Genomic DNA, 22,485 nt, shown 5'->3' on the forward strand with positions numbered 1-22,485 from the left:
GATGGTTAAAAGTTTAGGAAAATAGCACAACTCGCCATGTTTTCCATGTCGTCACTCCTAGATGTGGTCAGAATCAGTCACTTTTTGTTGATCATACTTGTATTTGTTGCTTATGGCTTAAACAAAATGTGGCTTGGAATTAATGCAATAATGGGGTGATGATAGAGTTCCTTTTCTGTGATTGTCTTGTGAAATATAAAATACATCAACAAATTCATCTGGCTTATGGAAGTCTCAAGACAGCCACAAATAACAGCATAGTAGCTCACTACTCCTGTCTCCGTTTTGCTTCTAAGAAACACTGGAAAGTGGGCGGTGCTGTTGTGGAGAACTTCTCCAATCTGTCCTGCTTTACCCAGTGCTGACGATTAATAACAGCTATCAACACGCACATATTATTCCACTGACTTGAGCAAAGACTAAACACACATACACAAACAGAGAAGAGACAGCAATCCTCCCACATTGGTGGAGCAAATGGTGACACATATGGAAAGTAATCGTTCAAAAAGACTAAAAATCTTTAGTGCAAAATTTGGATTTTATCATTTTGGATTCTAAGAAAAAAATGCTATTTGCTTGTAAATTTAATGACAACTGCACTCAAGCTGCATGAACTCCACAATTTTGAGTAAAATCTAATGATTATGTACTCCAGGGTGATGTGAGAAAAAACCAAAGAGCATCTTGTGACCATCTGTATAAAAACATTTGCATAATCAATTTAGCAATTTGAAACTAATCAAATTGTGTTCAATTGCCCTAAAAATAGTGCCTTAGTAATCTTCTCTGTGAAATGAAATCTAGGTCATTCAAAACCATTCACATGAGACAAAACCCATTATTGCGAGTAATTTTTCATGAAATTGTTGAATAGGATCCTCAGTTTATTTTCAAGGTCACTGGGACAAAAGCTCTGTAAAAGATTTTTTTCTCAGATCTTTTTTAACAACAGAACACCATGAAAGCATGGATAGCTCGCTGTTTTCTTCATATGAGAGAATTGTTTTGACAATTCTGGCAAAAAGCACAAGACATGTAGAAGCTCAGCAGTAAATGTGATGCAGCTGCTGGATATGATAAGACATACTCAGAGAGGGAAAATTAAAGAGGTCAGCAGAAAAAAGTGGTCCAGATGATTGTAGGTTCCTCTCAAGATCCCCCTTCTAGATATCGTTTGTGGTGTGATTTTAATGCACTGTTAAATGCAGTGTTTCCTGTCTGTCTGTCTGTCTGTACTTCAAATCAAAGCATTGCAAGGCCTTTCCTAGACAAACGTTGCAATTCCATTTGGTGCAGAAATTATACATTTAACCTTTGGCTGTGGAGCTAGAACAGTCTATATTTGACACTGTTTTTACAGATTCAACTCCATTTAGAGATAAAAGAAAAAAAAATGTTCTTACCTATAATGTGAGAAATGTGTTCAGCAGTCCTGAAAGGCATTTTTATTGCCACAGGCTCACATTGGGCCAGAACAGGATTATCTGATTTACAACTATTCTGTGCATTCTGTACAATGCTTGTTAAAATATGAAGGTGCTATGAATTATTGGCTTTGTGAATTCTATTACAACTTAATAAACACAGGGAGAAGATGAGCTTACAGGAAGTTGTAGCAGGATATGTATTACTGTAAATCTACTCACAGAATGGTCCTCTGAGCCAGTAGCTATGAAGCGACCGCAGGGTGAGAAGGCCGCAGTGCAATGGTGACAGCGGTTAACATGGCTCTCATAACGGCGAACACACCTGACAGAGATGGACAGAAAAAAGATACTATTAGGTTTTGTAAATAATTCTTGCATGTGCCTAATTTAGATTTTTTGGCTACATAAACTGGCTTGCGGGCACTTTGTGAATAATATGCAAGGGTTTGACATTAAATACCGAAAACTAAAGTGACTCAACTTTAATTAAAATATTTATCCATTAGGATCCTCTTCTTTGTCTGATAAGCAGTTGAAAAATGCATGCACATGGACTAAATGACATACAGTATAAATTACTAGTACCAAATTTGGACACGTTTGTGTTGTAGACAATCACATTTGACTCAAGCAGTCAGAAAGGGGAATCCGAAAAAAGAAAAACACTCAGGAAAGTCAAGTCTTTGGCATGAAAAACAAAAGGGCCATCGGTTCTTAAAGTGGATCTGATAGAAATCAACTTTTCATATCCACGGCTAATTTTGGCTTTCTCTGTAGACATCACCTCCTTTAGGATGTAAATATTTAATGAGCAGACACTAATAGTACTCATCCAAAGCAACATACAGAACCATCTTCTGGAACACTGTGATGGCTAAGAAGACATCAATTATGTCTTCACAAAAGTTCTATCAAACAGTCAGGATCCGTGTTTCATCAGACTCCAATGTGCTCCAGAGGGACTATGTACACTAGTGGGAAGAAACTTTAGAAAGCACATGAGACTATGTTTCACTTCATTACTTCCATGGAAGATGGGGATTATGTTTTCAACTGCTAGACCATATTTCCCAGCATACTCTAGTTTATTCTTAATGATGAAGATAACTTTACATACTTGGAAAATTTTCAAGTGAAAAGAAATATAAAGCCACTGTAAAACAAATGTGAATTCAATCTCAGCAAAGCCTCTTTAAAAAACGTCTCCAGGGGTTTGAGTGCTCCATAAAGCTTTGAATGCAGAATTTCAAGTGGCCAGGTAAGGGCCAAAACTGATGTCTAGAGGGGACATGTCTACAATATTTGTTTTTTCAAACCTTTGATCCAACCTTCAAAATATGAAGAGTATGTTATATTAGAAAGAAAGAAATCTAAACTCGGTTAAGGTATTTAACTGACAATTATTTGGCAAGGCAAACTACAGACTATCATGGAATATGGGTTTTATTTTGCTATACAAAATGCGTAGAAAAACAAAAAATAAAGCATATAAAGAATACAATATAATCAGTTTTTAATATTTCATCGTTTTGGATTATAGCAGCCGTTCTACGTGGCATTACTCAATAATAATAACTCATTATACACACATAAGTCAATCATTGACCTACAGTCCACAATGATCCATTTAAAACAATTAATTTGTTAATAAGTATTATATAGATTTAGAAGCCAATCACGAAAGACACACAGCTTTGTGGATCATTTTGTATGTTGTTTGGGTAACAACATGGAATTCAAACAAACATACGTTCAATTGTTGAAAATTTAGGCTCTGCACTTTAAGCATCCACAATTTAAAAAGTGCTATTTTAAAATCCACAAAGGAGAAATTGCCCGTAGTGTTTAACCCTAACCGGTTTACAAATATAAACTGTGATTTGAGCCTAATGAGATCATTATGCCATTAAGAAAGTCACAAAACAGGCACATAAAGTGATTTAATGCTATAGCATTTAACCCACCTCCTGTCATCAGTCTTTATTGAGCAGCACAACCATATAATAAATTAACTCTTTTAATGACACTGCATAGACTGCCAAAGCCTGCTGTTTCTGCCCTTACAATAAAAACAAAACAAACAAACAAACCTGGCATAGACACAAACAGACAACTCAAGAGATATTAATATAAAAGAAAAAAAATATTGCACTGCAACAGGAAAAGAATAATATCATGGAGCAGCTTGCCTGAGGTTCTTTCTCATTACATGAGTGGATCTGGCTGGGTTCAGACTGATTGCTTTGCACGCCTTTATGAATCTAGGGTGCTTTTCTGAGGGTTTGGGTCTTGATTCACATCCTGTGCAAGCCATGTTAATCTGCTTCTCATTACCAGAAAAGATTATGCTTTAAAAGAAAGCATAAACAAATTTATTGTGTAAAGCCCACATATTTTCTTTGCGTTCAGTGAACCACCAGAATGGAAACAAACAGCATGCCAACCGGAGAGCCACCAGACCTTGCAAGCCTGCAGTCACCTTTAAAAATCAGAATGAAAATAAACTGCTGTATTATGCAACTGCAAAATTCAGTTATGAGAATCTATAGATATCGCATAAGCTGTGGTGTGAAATGCAAACGGTGTAGTTACTGTGTAATACTTTACAATGATATCTGATTTGATAATAAGAGCAAAAAGTACTTAAATTACTATAAATAAGCTATCTGAGGACATTGCCAAGTTGGCTGCTGTGTGAACTGTTCAGAGTCAATCCCAAATAGAATCGATTATCTGATTCTGAGGCAACAGTCAAGTTGTTCATATTTTTTCATGTGTTTATTCTTTCTGTAGGTTACATCATTATATCCATGACTAATTATAGAATGTAAAAAATGATTGCTGCAATTAATTATCACGATTTAAAAGTCAGCATTAGAATAACATTAAACAAAAAATTAGACTAAACTAAATAATTGTAGCACAGATTAACTAATAAATCACTGGCAGAGCTTTTAAAAACACAGCATATATAAAAGAGTGATTGTCTTCAGAAACATTTTTTGTTATGCTGGTTGAAAGTCTCTTCACATCCCATAGCAATCATTAAGGTCTAAATGTATTTATCTGTATTTATATATTCTGTGGAAGGCGTAGGACCAAGTAACGTCGTCCAATCAAAATGCTTGGTCTGAGCGTTTTAAATAGCTTTCCTACTTCAACTTATATATCTGGATACCTCTGCGCACCCTGTTCGCGACGACAGGATATGTCATCACCGCATTCACGCATGCTGTGCAGACAGAGCATGAATGGCAGACAAGCATCAACAACCCGGTCTTCTGCATAAATGCATTCAGGGGCTGTGGCTTTGGACGGCGATTGCAGTGAGGGTGGGATGTTCGCTTTCAGTGCTATCAGGCCAATGTTAGGATTTTCCAAGATCTCCAACTGCACCTCTAAGGATGTAAAAACACACAAACAAAAAAAAAACTTTACAGTTTGCGATCAGGGGCCCACCAGTGGTGCCTTGACTCCTGTGCAGCTGAAGACAGTGATGTCTTTAGGAGGCACTTCAGGGTCTGTTGCCAGTATTTCTCATGCATAATTCAAGATCCATAGGGGTGCTGCTCCCCTCTTACTTAGCCTGAAGCATTTTAATTGTGATATGCAAAACAGAACAGGCAGAGAAAGGATGATAGAAGATGAGAAGATTTTCCATAAGTCTCAGTCTTCCAGAACTCCTTGGCCTTTGCCTGAAGGTTTTGTCTTGGCCTGTGGAATGATGTCACTTGTGCTTTAAATGAAGTCTGGGGGGAGATTGAAAGATTTTAAGCCATTTCACGTGCTTGAAGTCGGAGCACTGTCAAAGAGACAGCTTATTGGAAAACTGGAAAAATACACATAAAGTGGCCTATGCCGAAAAACTTCATTGCCAGACCTCAGTTTGTCATTGACAGCAGGCAAATGATGTCACTAATTTTCACATTTGCTCCCATCCATGTTTCCTGTGTTTGACCTGCATTTATCTTTAGTATTCTGTCTTAAGTGTTTTTCATGATTTCCTTTCTTTGACAATTTTCCTTTCTCTTTTCCACTGGAACTAATCCTTCAGACAAGTGAAAAAAATATGCTGTCCTGCAAGGTTGCTTCGGCCAGTCACTGTAATGATGCCATTTTTCTGTAACTCAAGAGTGATCAGTCACATGCTTTTTATAACTAATGTTGACATTCCGTGGTCCCATGAGCAAAGATGGCAAAATTCAACTTCAGGGGGTCATACGGCAGCAGAAAAACTGCCACTACGATGAATGGGAAAGCTAACAGATAGCTTTCTCTAAATATTATAGACCTCTTTGGGGAGGAAACTGTCAGTTGTGAAACTTACAGTATGTTTACTTAATATATCGAACTTCATTTTAAAGCAGAGAATTCATGCTTCATGAATGAAATTCCTGAATTCCTGGAACTCGGTGCAAATATTTATCAAGGCAAGTATAAGGGATTTGACACTTTCTAGACTTTGAAAGCGGGAGCAGGAAGAGCTCCAAGCATAATAGGATACAGGATGTATATGTATAGAAGCAATTCACATCATTCTACAAAGGGAGGGAATAAAAGAAGGGTAAAATATATTTAATCCAGTCCTTCTGCTGTCCTTATAAATTAAATGAAACTAAACGGAGAGGTTGAGGTGCAGAATATCTATATAGACATGAAACATCACTATGTTCGTAGAAAAATATTTTTAGATTCTGGAACTTTCCACTCAGATTCCTTGACCTGTATTCACTGTCTCTGTTCTAGTTTTGTTTCTCCTTTCATCGGAGGATAGATGGGTTCAAAATGATTTTTCCACCCTGATTCTTTTACAGAGTGTTCTTAAAGGAATAGGTCACTCAGAAATGAAAATCTGTCATCATTATTCTTCCTAGTTTGTATCCAAAGCTGTGTGACTTTCTTTCTTCTGTAGAACATAAAAGATGAGTTGTTTTCCATATAATGAAAAAGAATGGGGACTGGCTCCTAAATGACAAAAACAAACAAACCAAAAACACCATAAAAGTAACAGAAAAATATTAATAGCTAAGAAGAAGGTAGCTAGTTAGTAGAAAGTAATAAATGTCACAACTTTTTTCCAAAATATTTTTATACTCACACAAACACACATAAAAATATGATGCATCATGAGGGTTCACAAATGATGACAAATACATTTTTGGGCAAACCTTTACTTTAAAGAACACTCTGTAAACACATCAAGTTGAAAATACATTTTGTACTAATCTGCCGTCCTATGAAGAAAGAAAGAAAACCAGAACAGAGACAGATACTGCAGGTAAAGGAATATGTGCTGAAAGTTCCAGACTTGCCAGACCATGCTTCAAGAGGGTGAACAGATTATCTATTACAGATTTCAAGTGATAAATGGATAAGAAAACATGTTCACCTTCTCCTTCACTAAATTAATTCTGAACTAGAACTAATTGAATTAAGATTCGATTTACAATTTATTAGCAGGTTTATTTTTCAAATTGCTTTGGTGTTGGTGTCTATTTATCTGTATACTTAACATGGTTTTACACAGATTAGCACGGGACTGTGAAAGAAACAGCATTTGTGTATTCACTCAGTGTCCAGCTAAAGCAGTGCGGTTACTGTCAGATCAACTGCAGAGAAGGAATTCTTTCCAAAGCCCTTTTGGCTGAGGTCCGGCCAAGGCTCAGCTTTGAGAGAATCTGGAAATTTTGGATTCTTAGTTTAAATGATAAATGTACCTTTCTGACTGGACCTAATCCAAAAGTTTTTAACAATCTTTAGGGGATTATGTAATGGTTGTATCCCACAAGCCTATAAACACCCTGGGGTTTACACTGTTATTCACTTTTCTGAAGGAAAGGTTATCAGTGCTTTAGTGAGGTGAGAGATTGAAAATGTATGCTAGACTGGAAAAAAAACATAACTTAAGCATCATAAAGTATGAAGAAGGCCATTGCAGCTAGCTAAACCATACCAATATTGAAATCTTTGTCAAAGGATAATGTGCATCAAGAAACTATTGAATATTCAACATTTAGGTCTTTTTTTTACTGTGAATTTTTCAGTCTTGCCCTCTGAAGGTCTCAGAAAAAACCCCAGAGATCAAGGGACCTACCTTGCAGTGCGCAGGTCCCACAACTTCAGACCATCTGTTATAGCGCTGCTCAGAAAGAGATTGTACGATTCCAAGGCCTGTGTACAGAACGCGGATCCCTGTAATATTAGAAACAAAGGAAAGAGTCACACCAAAAGAAACTGGCACAATAAAAGGAAATCAAAGATCCTTAATATAGGGAAACATTGGCAAACCTGCTAAGTAATAAGGACACAATAAGGACATCGACAGCTTCTACAAAAGATACTAAAGAAAGATGTTCATTGACTTATATAAGCAACTAATTACTCTAATATTTACAGAAAATATTGCAGCTTTTTTAAGTTTTACTTATAATATAATCACTCTATGAGCTGCAAGATCAGGTCAGTCTTTAAATATCTCTAAGATTTTTAAATGCTTTTGAAAATAATCTTTTATGTTGACTGTGATAGAAAAGCTGAATATTTAACACCAATTACTCCAGTCTTTAGTGTCAGATGATTCTTTAGAAATCATGTTAATATGCTGATTTGGTGCTCAAAAAAGATTTCTTATTATTTTCATGCTGCTTAAAAGAGATCTAACGAACAGTTTCTGCCAATCTCATGTTAATCTTGAGTACCTATAGAGTAGTATTGCATCAAATCTTTGAAGAGACTTTAGTTTTATCAGATTTATAAAAGGCAGATAGAACTGTACTGCTTCTCTCTGGGCGCAGATAAAGAGTCACAAGCATGTGCAGATTTTGCGTAGTGATCGCCTGCAAGTTGCAGCATCAACATAAATAAAACAGGGACAAAAACTTTATTGACAAATTAACTATTGCTAACAAATTAACATATTAATCACGACTCACGGCTCTGGTTGATGTGTGCGCACACTCTTCCTGGAGAAGTGCCTTTACAAGGAATCCTGCACTTTATGACATACAGGGCCATACTCGGAAAAAACATTCCGAAACTTATGCAAACCCTGAAGGAGTGTATAAGGCGCAGAAATACTCCTACGTCCAACTCATTTTTTTATAAACTTTGGCCATGTTTAGCATGAGAATCCAACTTAACTGTGTAAACAAGTCATGGACCTCCCCTTTAATGTTTCTGTGGAAAATACAAATCATATTATTAACAAATCTTACTGACCCCAATCATTTGAATGGTGGTGTAACTGAATTGGAAGAAAGATGAGCGTAAAATTGATTTGGTCTAAAGTATCTCATTCATATAAAACTACTATCCTAAATAAATAGTTATTTAGTTATTATAGCTGTTGACCGGCCATAGAAGAGACACAAATCTGGTGGGAGATTGCAAACAATCTGCACATGCATGCTGAAAGTGTGCTGACTTTCTAGAACTGAAGTTATACCAAAGAGCCAAAAAAAGTCCACAGAATGGAAATGTTTGTCACACATTGTGGAAGATCAATAAAACCATCTCTTTCACCCTAACACAAATACAAAGGGTTCAAGGTATTCTGCATGGCTACTCAAACACAATTAGACATCCATCAGAAATATTCTCAATGAATGTGGCTTTAGAAAGTGGAACATGTAGCCCACGGTGGAGAATGCAGAGTAACTGAGAAGAGAAAAGGTTTGTTGTAAGCTCATTCACAGCTGGAAAGAATTCCCAGCGATCAGCTCTCTTGATCCCTCTAGGCGTCTCTAATGTGTGGGCTTCTTGTTGGAGGATCCCACGTGTATGTAAGAGCCAGGTTGTGTTATTGTGAAGTGATCAGATTCACAAGAACTGCAGACAATGTGTAGCGTGACTGGAGGCTTGTATGCTGGTATGGAAAGTGGACGCTCAGGAGAGTGCCTGCTAGCTAAAGCCATTATACTGTGTTAGATCAGTTAATCCAGTCCACTGTCCTCTTATGTACCCAACTAATCTCAGCTGACCCTCTCAAACTGGGGAGAATCTGAATACTTAAAACACGTGATACACTGCTCCTGTCATACAAGTAAAGACGTTCAGTAAAGACTTACAAAGAATGCTGAAAAAAACTGAGCATGGCTTCCACAAAAATATCAAGCAGAACAACCATTTTTTTTCTATGGTTTTCTGTTTTGCGACCACCAAATCATCCCATTTGAATAATTAGAGTTATATGGATGTTGTTAAAAAAATAGATAGATATAAATATATAAATCTAATAGAAAATTAATAAACTATTTATAAACATACAATTTAAATCTATTTAACAAATATTTTAAATGATGATTTCTGCTGTATTTTTGATCAAATAAATTAAACCTAGATCAACATAAGAGACTTAAAAAGGCTCTTTCAGATGGATGGAGTGCAATGGTCATGTTAGTCCGACACAGTCTGACAGATGGAAAGGGACAGTATACAGACATTTGCAAGACATCACCATCTACAGATGGAATGTACTTACCCAACATCCTTGGCTGAAGTCAGATCTTCCCTAAATTTATTTCATATATCCATCCTATTCTGCAAACTTGAGGGATTTAGATCAAGATACTCGGCAAGATAAACGGGACATGCGAGACCTTCATCTTATAGACCCACCTTAATAAATCTCACACAACTGTGGTTTGGATTGTCCCAACTAAAACGGTGAACTTTTATCCTTCAAAGAAGAAGACATCATATATTGCATAACATTCAGAGAGGCCTTATATAATGGGAGGATGGGAGTGCCAAACTGCAGAGAAAATTTGGGTTGGACAGTGGATTTGTTAAGCAACTCCAACACATGTTGAATTTGTTCTTTTGTCTTCACTCCGTTCAAGGTTGCCGCACATTAAAGTTGAGGTTAAACTTGGATATTCAGAACCAACTACTTCTTCCTGACTACACTGAACTCTTGTTCAAAGCAGCCTGAATAAACTAATATATGGGAGTGGATAGTAGTATTAGTGCTCTATGGACCCCTTTTCTCCTTAGTATGAATTCCCAGTAACCTCATACAACCTCAAACACATACAATCAACTATAATTATCTTTAAGATGTAGGCTCAGTCAGTATTTCCTTGGTATTCTTTCTGAAAGTGTCTTCATTATTGTTGCCATGGATATGAGGTTAACCGAAGAGCAAAGCGAGTCAGTAACAAAGTGTCTTACTTTGGGTTTACAATAAACCCAGAGCATAGTCCAGCCCCACAATAAAAATACATACACTACCCACAAACAGCTTAAGTGGTTTGTAATTCCAATTTTAGTGATGTAGCTCAAGGGTCACCACCAGTATTGAGTTGTGTGCACCTTGTAAATGACCAGTGAGGTCAGAAAATTCTGAGTGAAAACAGCACTGGTCTTTCTGCAGCACGAGCGTCACTGCATTGTTTTTAAAATGGTGAAGACAGTCATAAAAAAACAAGTTTTGGTGGCTGGAGTGAAAGGTTGGTTGTGAATATTTGCAATTAATATAATAAAGACCATTCAAAATTGGTATTTTTATGCTTTAGTCGAGTCAAAAATTTACATATAGCACCTTTAAATTCAGTCTGTTGACAATACAAAAGTCTCAGTTAATTTATGTTAAAGGTATTTTAAATTGTAATTTATTTCTGTAATGGCAATGCTGAATTTCAGCAGCCATTCCTCCAGTCTTCATTCACACTGATCCATCAGGAGCAATGGTGGGAATCCACTAGTCTACATAGTACATCGGTCCCTTATTTCAAAAGAGCAAGAATATTCCTGGCTGACATCATGTGGTGTCATTCTCTTACCTTGTTCTGGGTGAGGTGGTGGACAGCTCGACAGTGGGCATCAGGGATCTGAGTGGCCATACAGCCCTGGTTCATATCAAACACCTGGATGGTGCGGTCAGCGCCAGCAGCCAAGACGATATCTGACACACTGCGGTTAAAGAGATACACTGAACTTACACTTCAGCTTGCATCCTGTCATACTGATTAAAATCCAATACTGTTATATAACAGTTTTCTGAAATATAACAGTTCATACATTTTACGGACTACTAATGAGATTACCCTCAACATTACATTATACTCTTTAAAATATAAAAAACTATAAGAAAAGTTACACAGGAAAATCGTATTATTAAGCTAACGTGTTCCACTGCATGTGTTGCCAAATCAGAAACTGCAGGATTCAGAACATTTATTGCTTAATAAATTACATGTAAAACATTTAATAAGGTTTAAAGATGAAGACATGGATGGATATTAGACAAATATGAATCCTTTACTGTACCAATCAAAGGTTTGCACGCTTGACTGAATTTATGATTATCAAGAGCTTAAAAACCTTTCGATTTAAAAGCTTAAAGGCTTTAAATTCAGTTTGTTGACAAAAACAAAAATCTGAGTTAATTTATGTTAAAGGTTTGCAAAATATTGAAAGTGCAAAATATTCTGAAGGAGCCCGTGTGTTATTTATAGCCAAGATTAAAATCTAAAAGGAAAATATTGTAGTTTTCATGCACTGATTCCCTCAGCAACTGTTGAATTGTACAAAGCCAAAGTCTAAGTCTCAAAGGCTAAGTCAGGTGTTTTAGGATACAGGAGTAGAAGTCATTGATGGCCGACATTGAAGTGATGTCCGTTCCTGACTTCATGTTGAATTTACTGGTCAATTTGGACTTGCTTCTTTGCGTATACCTGTGATTACAAAGAGGGAAATAAAATGAAACACATTCCATAAATAAAGATTCTGAACTTATTTCAGAATCGTTTCTATGGATTATGACAAAGCATTGCAGTTGAAGCTGTGTGGACCTGAACCTGACGTGTAAAATACAAACAGACAATTTTACAGAAAAATGGCAACAAAAAAAGGGAAAACGCAGTCTATCTGTGTGTAGAGATTTCTTACTACCTTACATAACGCTGAAACATAATATTTTGTGCACATAATTATTCTCTATAAAAGAGATGGAAGACGTTCCATCATAAACAGAATATGATGTGCAATATCTGGCTCATGTCTCCAATGTACTATATCTCTTCCAGGATTTCCCCAACACTTGTGTTTAGATATACAGTATAAAGACTGGGATTCTTCTCCGATTCTCCAGAAATGATGCACGGGTTCTCAACCGATGAGTGCTCACCCCTCTAGCACAGACATACATATTGTATTTCACCACGACAAAAATCTATACAGAAATTCTATACATCTCCCTGCCTTAGAATATGAAGTATGTGGTTGTTATATTAACAGGCCAGACTAGAGACACTCCTAAATCTGATAGCCTGGCGAACTCCCAGTTTTTACAAGCCCTCGAAACTGAACCTTTCTTTTGGCAGAAGGTCACCAACACCCTGCGTTTATTGTTACTTGCTCATTGTCCATTAACTGCTTGTACCTCTTGATGTCATCTCTTGTGGTGTCCAGATGGTAAAGGTACAGCATTAGATTTGATCCCGACGCCAAGAGTAAAAATTTGTCCAGGTAATAAAATTGAGCACTTCTGATGGGCTTTGCAAACTGGTCATCTCCCTGGAGAACCATGAAGTTAAACAAACAGTGAAAAAACAGACAGTCAGTAAGTGACATCAACTCTTCATTAATAGCCTTTAAATAAGTGCTAAGAGCATTCATGTCACAGCACATAAAATACACCACTATATCAGCTTAAAATATCACAATCTCAGTCATTCTCTCTTTTTACCAAAGAGTGTGAAGAGATAAATGTGGATAGAGGAATGCTGTTTTTCTGGCTGGAAATTATGAGACTGATGAAAGTCATTGAGAGACAATTTGGTGAGTGGAATATAAATGCTACTGGATATTTAATGTACTTAATGCAAGTGAATGTATGTAGCCTCTAGCATTATAAATTAATGCATTTTTGTGTCCAAAATGTGTGCAATTACAGTGTGTGTTCCATTATCATCTTTACCGCATTAGAGAAAACGGTCTGCTTTTATTATGCTACTTTTTAATTATTATTTATTATTCTTACTGCTTATGCTACCAGCCAAACCTTGACCCTTTGTCTGCAATGTGCTGGCCAAACATTTGTCAGTGTTTGCATGCTTGCTTGAGTATATTTCTGGCCAAAATATCAAAAATGTTTTTATACTCTGCTTTCAACGTAAAGTAGCCCCGTTTATTATTGCAGACTCAAGATTTTCTCTTTAATATAATGAAACAAACACTTATGCATTGGGTCATATTTGGCTCCAGTTACACACACACACACACACACACACACATGGACAGGTCTAGGAGGCTGGGTGGGAAGACACCAGAGAGAGACTCTGATCCAGAATGTGACTGAAGAAAACTGATTTGAATGAAATCTAGTTGTGTTGGGGGTTCTGGGAAAGAAGGGAATTAGGGTTTAGAGAGGTCTGCAAGTGTTTAGAGCACTGATGTGCTGACCAGGGGCCTGCACAGATGCCTTTGACGTTCCAATAGAGGAACGCTGCCAAGAGAAACATGTCCCGCAGGCGTACGCATTCAAATGCAAATATTTTTTTTTAATCTTAAACGTTTTCTTCATATAATTTGCTTGTTGGTTCACTGGACTTGACTAGGTACTGCAAAAGCTCAGAGCTAATATCAATTTTTAAATTGCTCATGTCAGTGCAAGGACTGTATTTGGTTCAACTGTTGATACGTTACCATGGTTAGAACAGGTTCTGAAGCATTCGGGGTCCAGATGCAAAGGGTGGGGTCCTCAGAAGTACTTAAAAACCACTGCTTACTGTGACTCCAGCATACAGTGTTCACAGCCTTACTGTGACCTGCAAACAGAAATCAGAGCCATAGTTTTGACCTCAAAATTGATGATCACTTTGCAAGGGACCCCCTACGATAAAAATGCATTTATAGGCAACGGTATAATATTATAAAATATTAAATAAAATGATGATGTTGTATAAGACTGATTTATACTGTGTGAAAAAATATATAAAGCCTGATATTATGATAAACTCACAACAAAAGTATATGAGGAGAGTTACAGTTTCTAGCTCCCACTGACTTCCACAGTCTGGAAAAAAAGACTTTGGAAGTTAATAGAGATCAGAAATTTGGTTACCCACATTCTTCAAAACATCTTATCTTGTGTTCAGCAGAAGACTGAAGTGAAGAACTTTTTTGTTCTTTACTTAGAAGTTGGAAATAAAGAACATCACTGTGACTATATCAGTACAATAAAAAGAGCATCTATTTCACGGACAGGAAGGGCCTTCAAAAGTCAGAATTCCCCAACTGTCAGTTTCAGCTGTCAGTGTCAGATGCGGTCAGAATGGCATGCAAAAATCTGAATACTGATCCAATTCCATTGTGCCAGTCATTTAGACAATGAAAATAAGAGACGAGCAAAGGAATTTTACAAAAATAAACACTACAGATTTTAAGCTCTCCCGCTACCTGTGTAGACAGCTGGGTTGCTGGTGAGTGAAGAGTTATACAACAAAACAGAACCATCTCCAAGACCACACGCAATCTGCTTTCCATTTCCTAGACACAAAAAGAGAAAGTTAACAGACAAAACCGAATGAATAATTAGTTCAAAAAGGATGTTCCTAAGGCAAAAGTCTGAAATAACAACCATAGCACTCTTAAAAACAGACGAACACAACTTTATTGTGTTTAACTCCAGGAGTCTACTCTGGTTTGCTGCTGGTGCTACAGTATGGAGTCTTTATGTGAGACCACAGGAGAACCGAAATGCAAATAATCAAAAGGCAAATTACTGTTAGGCATGGCTATTAAATGCTGTTGATTTTGCATAAATCTGGTAAAGAAACTGTTTGCTATGCAATGTTAAGCCAATGAAATTACAGCAGGACACTACAGTGCTACAGAGGGTGCACTTTGTGTAAACAATTTGACCATATGTAACAAAAATTGTTTAGATATACAGTATATCAAATTGTATTAAATGCATTCGACCATTTAATGAATTATTGATATTTATTAAAAAAAGAAGTCCTCCATTTGTTGCCCATTTTCTGGTTGCACAGTACAAAGAAATTTCACATGTTTAAAGGCTATTGTGATTGTACCATTATACTGACCTGAGAACTGTAGAGAGCTGACTGGGGTTGGAGTTGTGGAAACTGTCAAATGAGCGTAAGGCATACACGGTGCTTCCAAATGGGATGGATACTCGCCTAAGAGGCCTTTCCTGTTGAAAAACAAGCTACAATGCTCTTATTCAGTACTACCGCATTCTTGAGACTCTGTACTGAAGCATACAGAATACCCACGTATTTGTGCAAGTTGCTGAGGCAGAGTTGCTTTTCTTCTTAACACTGGTCTTTGGTGTGAACATTGTCCTACTATAAAAGAGATACATGTTAAATCTTATAATCTAATTCCTGAAAAATCAAAGAGAACATATCATAGCTTGTCATAGAAAAAGTATTTGACTTGGCCACAAGCAGATGCAGCAACAACATTTGTGATGTGCCTTAAAATGATTGCCATTCTAATAATCACTTTGTACCTTCACTACATAATATTGATGGCAAATAATCCTATGGCAAAAAAGCCTTTCAGTAATGTGAGTCTAAGCAGGCCTGTAGGCTCCATGGAAACAGAATTAAACAGTGTTTAAATGAATATTATGTTGGTGACCTCAGATTAAACTCAAAAGTTACAGCATGGAAGATATTAGGTGTGAGCACAATTAGTGTCATTTACTTTAAGTCAAGTTTAAAAAAGGCTACCAGAACACAGCCTGAGTAATCATTTCTATAGAATGAGCTTTTTCGCCTGTTAATTTAGTTAATTTTACATATGCAGAATTTCAGAAACGTCTAACCCTCTCATTACACACACTGAAGGGATTCATTTAACACATTTTCAAAATGTTGTTTGCTCACAACCTGCATAATATCAGTGGCGCACATTTAACTCACCAGTTTCTCCAATTGTCAAAGCCTGAAACTATGTGAACCATATAAATGTAAACCTGAAACCATAAAGTCTGTCAAATTGGTGACCCTAAAATTTTTTCTCTGTGTGGTCTACTGACTTACTGAGGAGCTGTATTGTATCCTGATGACTTCACTTGCGTGTGAAAAACCAAAGCCTGATCCTTTACACTCTTCTGACAGCTCACACCTGGAAGACAAAAGGAGAACAGGTCGGTCACATAATTAAGTTCTGAACAGTACTCGTCTATCATGATTGTATATCACTAATGCTATAATTTATAATTTGCTTGATATAATAATATCAGTTGCAATACTACACACTCAGGTAACCATTTTGCTGAATACACTAAGCTTATTTCAAAAGTGGCATACGGTCATGATATTTTCTGCATAGCTATTTTCATGACTCTCATATCACTCTAGAGTTTCTTTCTGCTCATATATTAAAATCATTTCAACTCCAACCGATATTTCTTGCCCATATGTTTATTTGGTAAAGCTTGATACTTGATCAGCTGATAATTTTTGTAAAATATACCCTTTCAGGATAGACACGACCTGACTGACATTTATTCTTCGATACTGAGCTGCTGACTATACATTATAACTTTTTAAGAGATATCGACACAAAATGCATCTTCAAATAGACAGACATATTACAGTAAAGATGTTATATGATAGAATCTGAAGAAATGACATTTTTCTGAGTTTCCTTCACTTCCGTGAGCTCATTTTTTCCAGCTCCGTTAATACTAATGCACATGTTTCCAAAAATGGTTCCCGTGTCAACCACAGACTAAATGTATATTCTGAAAAGCGGCTAATAAAAGCCACATCTTCCTAAAGCAGGGGTGTCCAATCCTGCTCCAACACACTTGCCTGAAGCATTCTAGTAGTCCTGAAAATGTTGATTAGCTGGTTCAGGTATCTTTAATTAGGACTGGAGCTAAACTCTGCAAAATAGTGAACCTCAAAGAGCAGGACTGGACACATCACATCTGTAAAATCATTAAAGTTCATTATTATGTGATTTATGTACGAGGTTTGAACTCGGTTTTGCTGTTTTCTTAGGAAACGCTTCCAAACAACTTAAACTATTTACAAATAATAGATACCAGACTGGGCCAATAACCTTTTGTGAGAGCTGACTAAATTCCGCCATATATTGAGCACAATCATTATTGTAATTACTTTAATAATACTAAAACAAATGAGTGCTGATGCTACAAATGCGAAATCTTAAAAAAAGAAGAAGAAAAAAAGTATGTTCTTTGGAATATTTAAAAAGGTTCCAGTCATGACTTCAATAAATAAGAAAACATGTCTCTTTCATAGATACTTATGGATACTTATTACTGTGGTATCCAAAATTTTTTCAGTTTACGTTGGCAAAAATACAGAAACGATGCACCGAAGAGAGGTAGCAGTTCCGCGTCACTATCAACAAACCACATCTTGACATAACAGATTATTCAGGAATATGTCACACAGTTCTGAGATGAGTCTTTTATCAATCACCCATTCTCCAAACTGCTGGATCCTGACTATCAGGTCATGTCAAAGCCCAGCAGTATGAAGAAAATGAGTTGTCCTAGTTATGGTATTGACTTAGGCCCCAGAAAAAGCTATGGAATAAATGTAAACCTCTGAGGATGTGTAACTCTAGTAAGGAAGAGGAATAATGCCCAGTTGGAGAAGGAAGAAGAGCCTCCCTTAAGGGAGAGAGGGAGACAGAAATAATGATGATGGATTGCTTTTACATCCATGAGACATATAAGAAAAAAGAGAGAAAAGTGTCTGCCAGTGTATTAGGAAATACAAGAGGTTTAAGTCTTTTGTAATTCATTATTCTGCTCATTTTAATTTTGCCAAAAGGAAGGAGATGTGAGGTCCTACTGCAGGCCAGTATGTGGGTGCTAACCACTTTGCTGAATGATCTTACCAACTCCAAACTTTTGAATGATAGTGTAGCTTATGGCATAAATTAATTTATTTTAATGGGTACATTGTTGTCTTTGAAAGAATATGCATTGATGAATTATACAAATTAACACCAAGATCATCTGTTAAGAAAATAGTGTACATTTTGATTTAGCACTGAATTTTTGTGATGTGGTCTGTGGCTAGTTTCTTCATTCTGTGGTTATCAAAACCCTGTATCTGTATGACCTTAGACACCAAATGGCATCAGACTGTTTTTACCTCTGCAAGGCCAGAAAGATTAACATCTTGGACAGTAATGAGTCAGCATCGTTAAATTGCCATGGGGGTGTCAATGACATTGAAATGCTAGTTAATCCAAAAGTGTTTTTTTTTTTGGCAACAAAATGTGAGCATGTGTGGTTTTGTAAACTCCAACCTATTTTTTTCTGAGGTTTTCGGACATGTTTTGCCAGCTCAGCATTCAGAGGGGACATAGTCATCAGAGGAGAGCTGAAAAATGAGGAAAAAACAACATAAACAGAGTTCTGTTACAGGAAATAATAAAATAAAGCATTTTCCATTGTGGTAGTTGACTCATCAAGAATAATGTTAACAGTCTATAACAGACAATACATCTACTGAAGATAATTCTGGCTAAAACCAAAATCAAACATTGGGTAAATTATTCTTGATTGGGGCTCAAAATTACACTCTGCATATTCTGAATTCCAAAACCAGGAGGCTCATAGAGACTGAAAGATGAGTGTTGTTACCTGGGCACAACTGAAAGTTGCTCATCCACAGAGAAGCCCATTGCCATCCTAAAACAGAGCTCATCCAGCCCGGCACTATTAACCTCTAAAAGGGTTACTGCAGTCCCAAATAGAGAAGTCACCAAACAACACATCTAGCCAGAAAGAGAGAGGGCTGAGGGTAGTCCTCAAGTCATATGTCTCACACAGACCACTTTCCTCCCAGAATGCAAACCACAGCCAAACCTTGTAAAAGCTTTACATCTTAAATAATCCTGGCTTTGTGAAACAGTAAACTGCTACTTGCAGGGCTGTAAAAATACTAAAGGTGCTGTACATGTGAACTCTTGAGCGGCTTTTGGTTAACAAAAGGGATCATTAAAGTGAAAAAAGTGTAAATATATAAACTATTATATTTGAATACATATTGCACGGAAGGCCTAAGAGTGAGAATTCTTCACCAGACACAACAAGTTTAGCACAGTACTTACATTGCCACCAAGTCCATTAGAGACGGCCCATGATCCTGCCATTGAGATGCTTAGGTCACCTGTCAGGAGAAAAATTGCCACTTCAAACAATCTAAAACAAATGTAAGAGGGTTTTAGAGATAACCAGGCAAATATTGAATGACTGCAGTAATTATGTCTCATAGCCATGAAGTGAAAAAACTTGATTGTGGTTTGGAATAAATGAGTGTTTAACCAGGAGTAATTAGTACATTTGAAAACTAAACAGTCTTTCTTAAACTTCAGAAACCCAGACAATGGCGCCATACTGATGGGTGTATTTTCCCCTGCTTAAAGTATTTCTAGGAAGCCATTTGCTACAATGAAAATCATGAAGTTTATGCATATTTCTGAGATGAATTTTGTTTGAGGTTGCAAGATTTGACCAATGTTATCGTTAAGTGTACAAGTACATGCACTGACTTTCCGCCACTCTCTAAAGTATCGTAATCATGGAACATCCCAAGCTAGAAGACCGAACCCTTAACCTTGTTATCACACAGAAGCTTACTTACACTCTAAAGTTTTGTTGTCCACTTAGGCCACTGTTGCATTTATTTTTTTGCTATTTTAAAGGTCTTTTAAACTATTTCTTTTTACTAATAAACATATGGAGGTAATAATATAATGGGTCATATATTTACATGAAAAATGGCTAAATGTTTGAGAGTTAATTGAATACTTATGATGCCTTTGAGTGGAAGAATCATGAGAAGCTCTGAAGTATCCAGGTCAAGCAGATACAGCCCATCAGAACTTCCGATCCACACACAACTTGTTCTATGGAAAATGTACAAAGAAGAGACTATTTACCAAAAGACACAACAAAGGCCTGGTTTACTTAAAAGGGTACAACCGAAAAAAGAAAAGAATGACAAGAAAAGAAAAGAAAAGAAAAGAAAAGAAAAAAGAAGATCTGTATTGTATAGACCTACTATAGGAATTCACACCCACATTGCCACAAAGTCTCAATAGAGAACATCTATGAAAGCCTGTCATATTTAATTGAAACTACAGTGGCTGAATCTACACTAAAGCTTTGAAAAACTTGATTTAAGTCTGTGTCTTATTGCAGCAGAAATTATAAAGTGGCAGAGGTCAAGGGCAATCTCTTCTGTCAAATAAACTAGAGTTATTGGGGTAACGTGTTTTTTTTTCTATCAATCACTATGAATCTGTAAATAACAATATGAAGAATGCATGCACAGAAGGTTAACTAAGCATTCTATGTAAAAAAATAAAAGGCTTTTGTCAATGTTCAAAGTTTTTAGTATTTATGCTTTGGAAACCAAAGTGATTTTTATGACTTTGCCTCTCCCTTTGCGTCCTTTACTTTCTGGGTCTGCAGGCATTTATCTACCAGTGTTTACAACATGATATTACAAATTTCAGCATATAATGGCATGATTTTCACGTGATGCAAAAGTTTTCAAGTTCAAGTGCTTGCAACCATCTTTTCATAGCTGTAACTGCTGTTTGGTCAGCATGAAACCATAAATATGAGAATAATGACTTCCTAATTGGAAGTTTCCTCCGATGACCATAGGAATATCCATTGAAAAATGATTTCCTATGTCTGTGTAGACAGGTGTACCATGCTGTATATCACAGCCACAACTTCACAATGTCATAACAACTATAGTTATCCTATTCTAATACATACTGTGTGTTTGTGAATACATTTTGGCCACCTAATAAGATTTGATCAATTACATGCTGCATTTGCAAATGAACAGCACTGATACATTGGTATGCACAACATAACCTTCTCAAGTTTGCCTTACATCAATTCTTACCCCAAAAATTCAACAGGTGCTCAAGCAGATAAAGGTGAACAACAAAAACAGACGAAAGACAGTACCTCTGCTGGAGGCTAGCATGACTGGAGTGCAGTTTCTGGGCCCAGATTTTCAGAACAGGCTTTGCTGTCTCCACTGTTCCTCTCACTTCATTACCAGTCATTCCTATAAAAGCACACAGATGAGATTCGGTGAGACCTTTTTTACTTGAAGCAGATGTATCTTTTTCCGCAGTGAGGTAGGCACATGAAAAAACAGTAGTTATACGCAGTCTGGAATGGATTGTGGCTTGTGGTTTTTTTTTCTAACCATCTGGACTATTTTGAGGTGAGCTGGTTTTTCTGTGGTTTCTCTCATGCTTCTGTTCGAGCTTTGAAAGGTCCAGTTTTGTCACCAAGCGGCATTTGTGGTCCACAGGGAGAGTGTAGCACCAAAGCTTGAAAAACAAAGAGATTCCAACATATATAAAGATATATATAGATTACACAAGAGAGGCTGAAAGTGTGTGTGTGTTACTCACCTGTCCATCACCAGAACCTGTGATGAACTGACTGCTTTGCTCCATGAAGAACAGACTAAGCAGTGGATACGCTGTGAAAAAAACCCAACAACTTCAGCATCTTCACAATATATTCTCTACATTTACAGTCTATGAAGAACCTCAATTTCTGTTGTTGAATATTGGTGTTAATAATTATAAACCGACCTGACAGGACAGCAGATTCAAAGAGTATATCTCCATTCTTCACATCCCAAATCTAATAGAAAAAATAAAAAAGTAATATGCATATATATCTACAGTATATATAAAATATATATCTTACATTTATATCATACTGACCCCAAATGTTTGAACAGTAATACAACAAATACATGTCCATATTCAGGACAGGTACAGTCAGGCTGTCCTGATTTGGGTTTGTATCATATCTGCACCTTAAATGTTCTGTCTTCTGAGATTGAGATGAGAAGATTAACGTCCCATGGACAGAACTCTGAGGCAGTCACAGGACCAAGATGAGCTTTCAAAACTCCAAGCACATCCTCTCTCTACAGGAAACACATATACAGTAGCCCCAAGTTTTGGTTATTTATTTAGAGATATCTTAATTGTTTTATCATCTAACTGAAACATATTTTATTACATAATGCAAAGA

At 36.7% G+C, this 22,485-nt stretch overlaps 1 protein-coding gene across 2 annotated transcripts in view; it reads right to left on the minus strand.

The window, feature by feature from the left end:
- Positions 1–22,485, minus strand: part of LOC132110536 (WD repeat-containing protein 27-like) — a 42,524-nt gene that overhangs the window by 17,908 nt on the left and 2,131 nt on the right. Inside the window, exons 5-23 of one of the 2 annotated variants that reach the window (XM_059517229.1) lie at positions 22,265–22,378; positions 22,035–22,086; positions 21,849–21,919; positions 21,638–21,764; positions 21,391–21,493; positions 20,212–20,309; positions 19,512–19,570; positions 19,042–19,175; positions 18,705–18,778; positions 16,448–16,532; positions 15,674–15,745; positions 15,482–15,591; positions 14,832–14,921; positions 14,079–14,200; positions 12,814–12,947; positions 12,009–12,106; positions 11,213–11,334; positions 7,525–7,622; positions 1,650–1,752 (exon numbers count right to left, since the gene is read on the minus strand). In XM_059517229.1, the coding sequence (XP_059373212.1) occupies positions 1,650–1,752; positions 7,525–7,622; positions 11,213–11,334; positions 12,009–12,106; positions 12,814–12,947; positions 14,079–14,200; positions 14,832–14,921; positions 15,482–15,591; positions 15,674–15,745; positions 16,448–16,532; positions 18,705–18,778; positions 19,042–19,175; positions 19,512–19,570; positions 20,212–20,309; positions 21,391–21,493; positions 21,638–21,764; positions 21,849–21,919; positions 22,035–22,086; positions 22,265–22,378 (1,866 nt within the window). The remainder of the gene's footprint in view (positions 1–1,649; positions 1,753–7,524; positions 7,623–11,212; positions 11,335–12,008; positions 12,107–12,813; positions 12,948–14,078; positions 14,201–14,831; positions 14,922–15,481; positions 15,592–15,673; positions 15,746–16,447; positions 16,533–18,704; positions 18,779–19,041; positions 19,176–19,511; positions 19,571–20,211; positions 20,310–21,390; positions 21,494–21,637; positions 21,765–21,848; positions 21,920–22,034; positions 22,087–22,264; positions 22,379–22,485) is intronic. The other variant, XM_059517230.1, reaches the window with a different exon arrangement.

The sequence above is a fragment of the Carassius carassius genome, chromosome 30, assembly GCF_963082965.1.
Source record: "Carassius carassius chromosome 30, fCarCar2.1, whole genome shotgun sequence".
Taxonomy (NCBI): domain Eukaryota; kingdom Metazoa; phylum Chordata; class Actinopteri; order Cypriniformes; family Cyprinidae; genus Carassius; species Carassius carassius.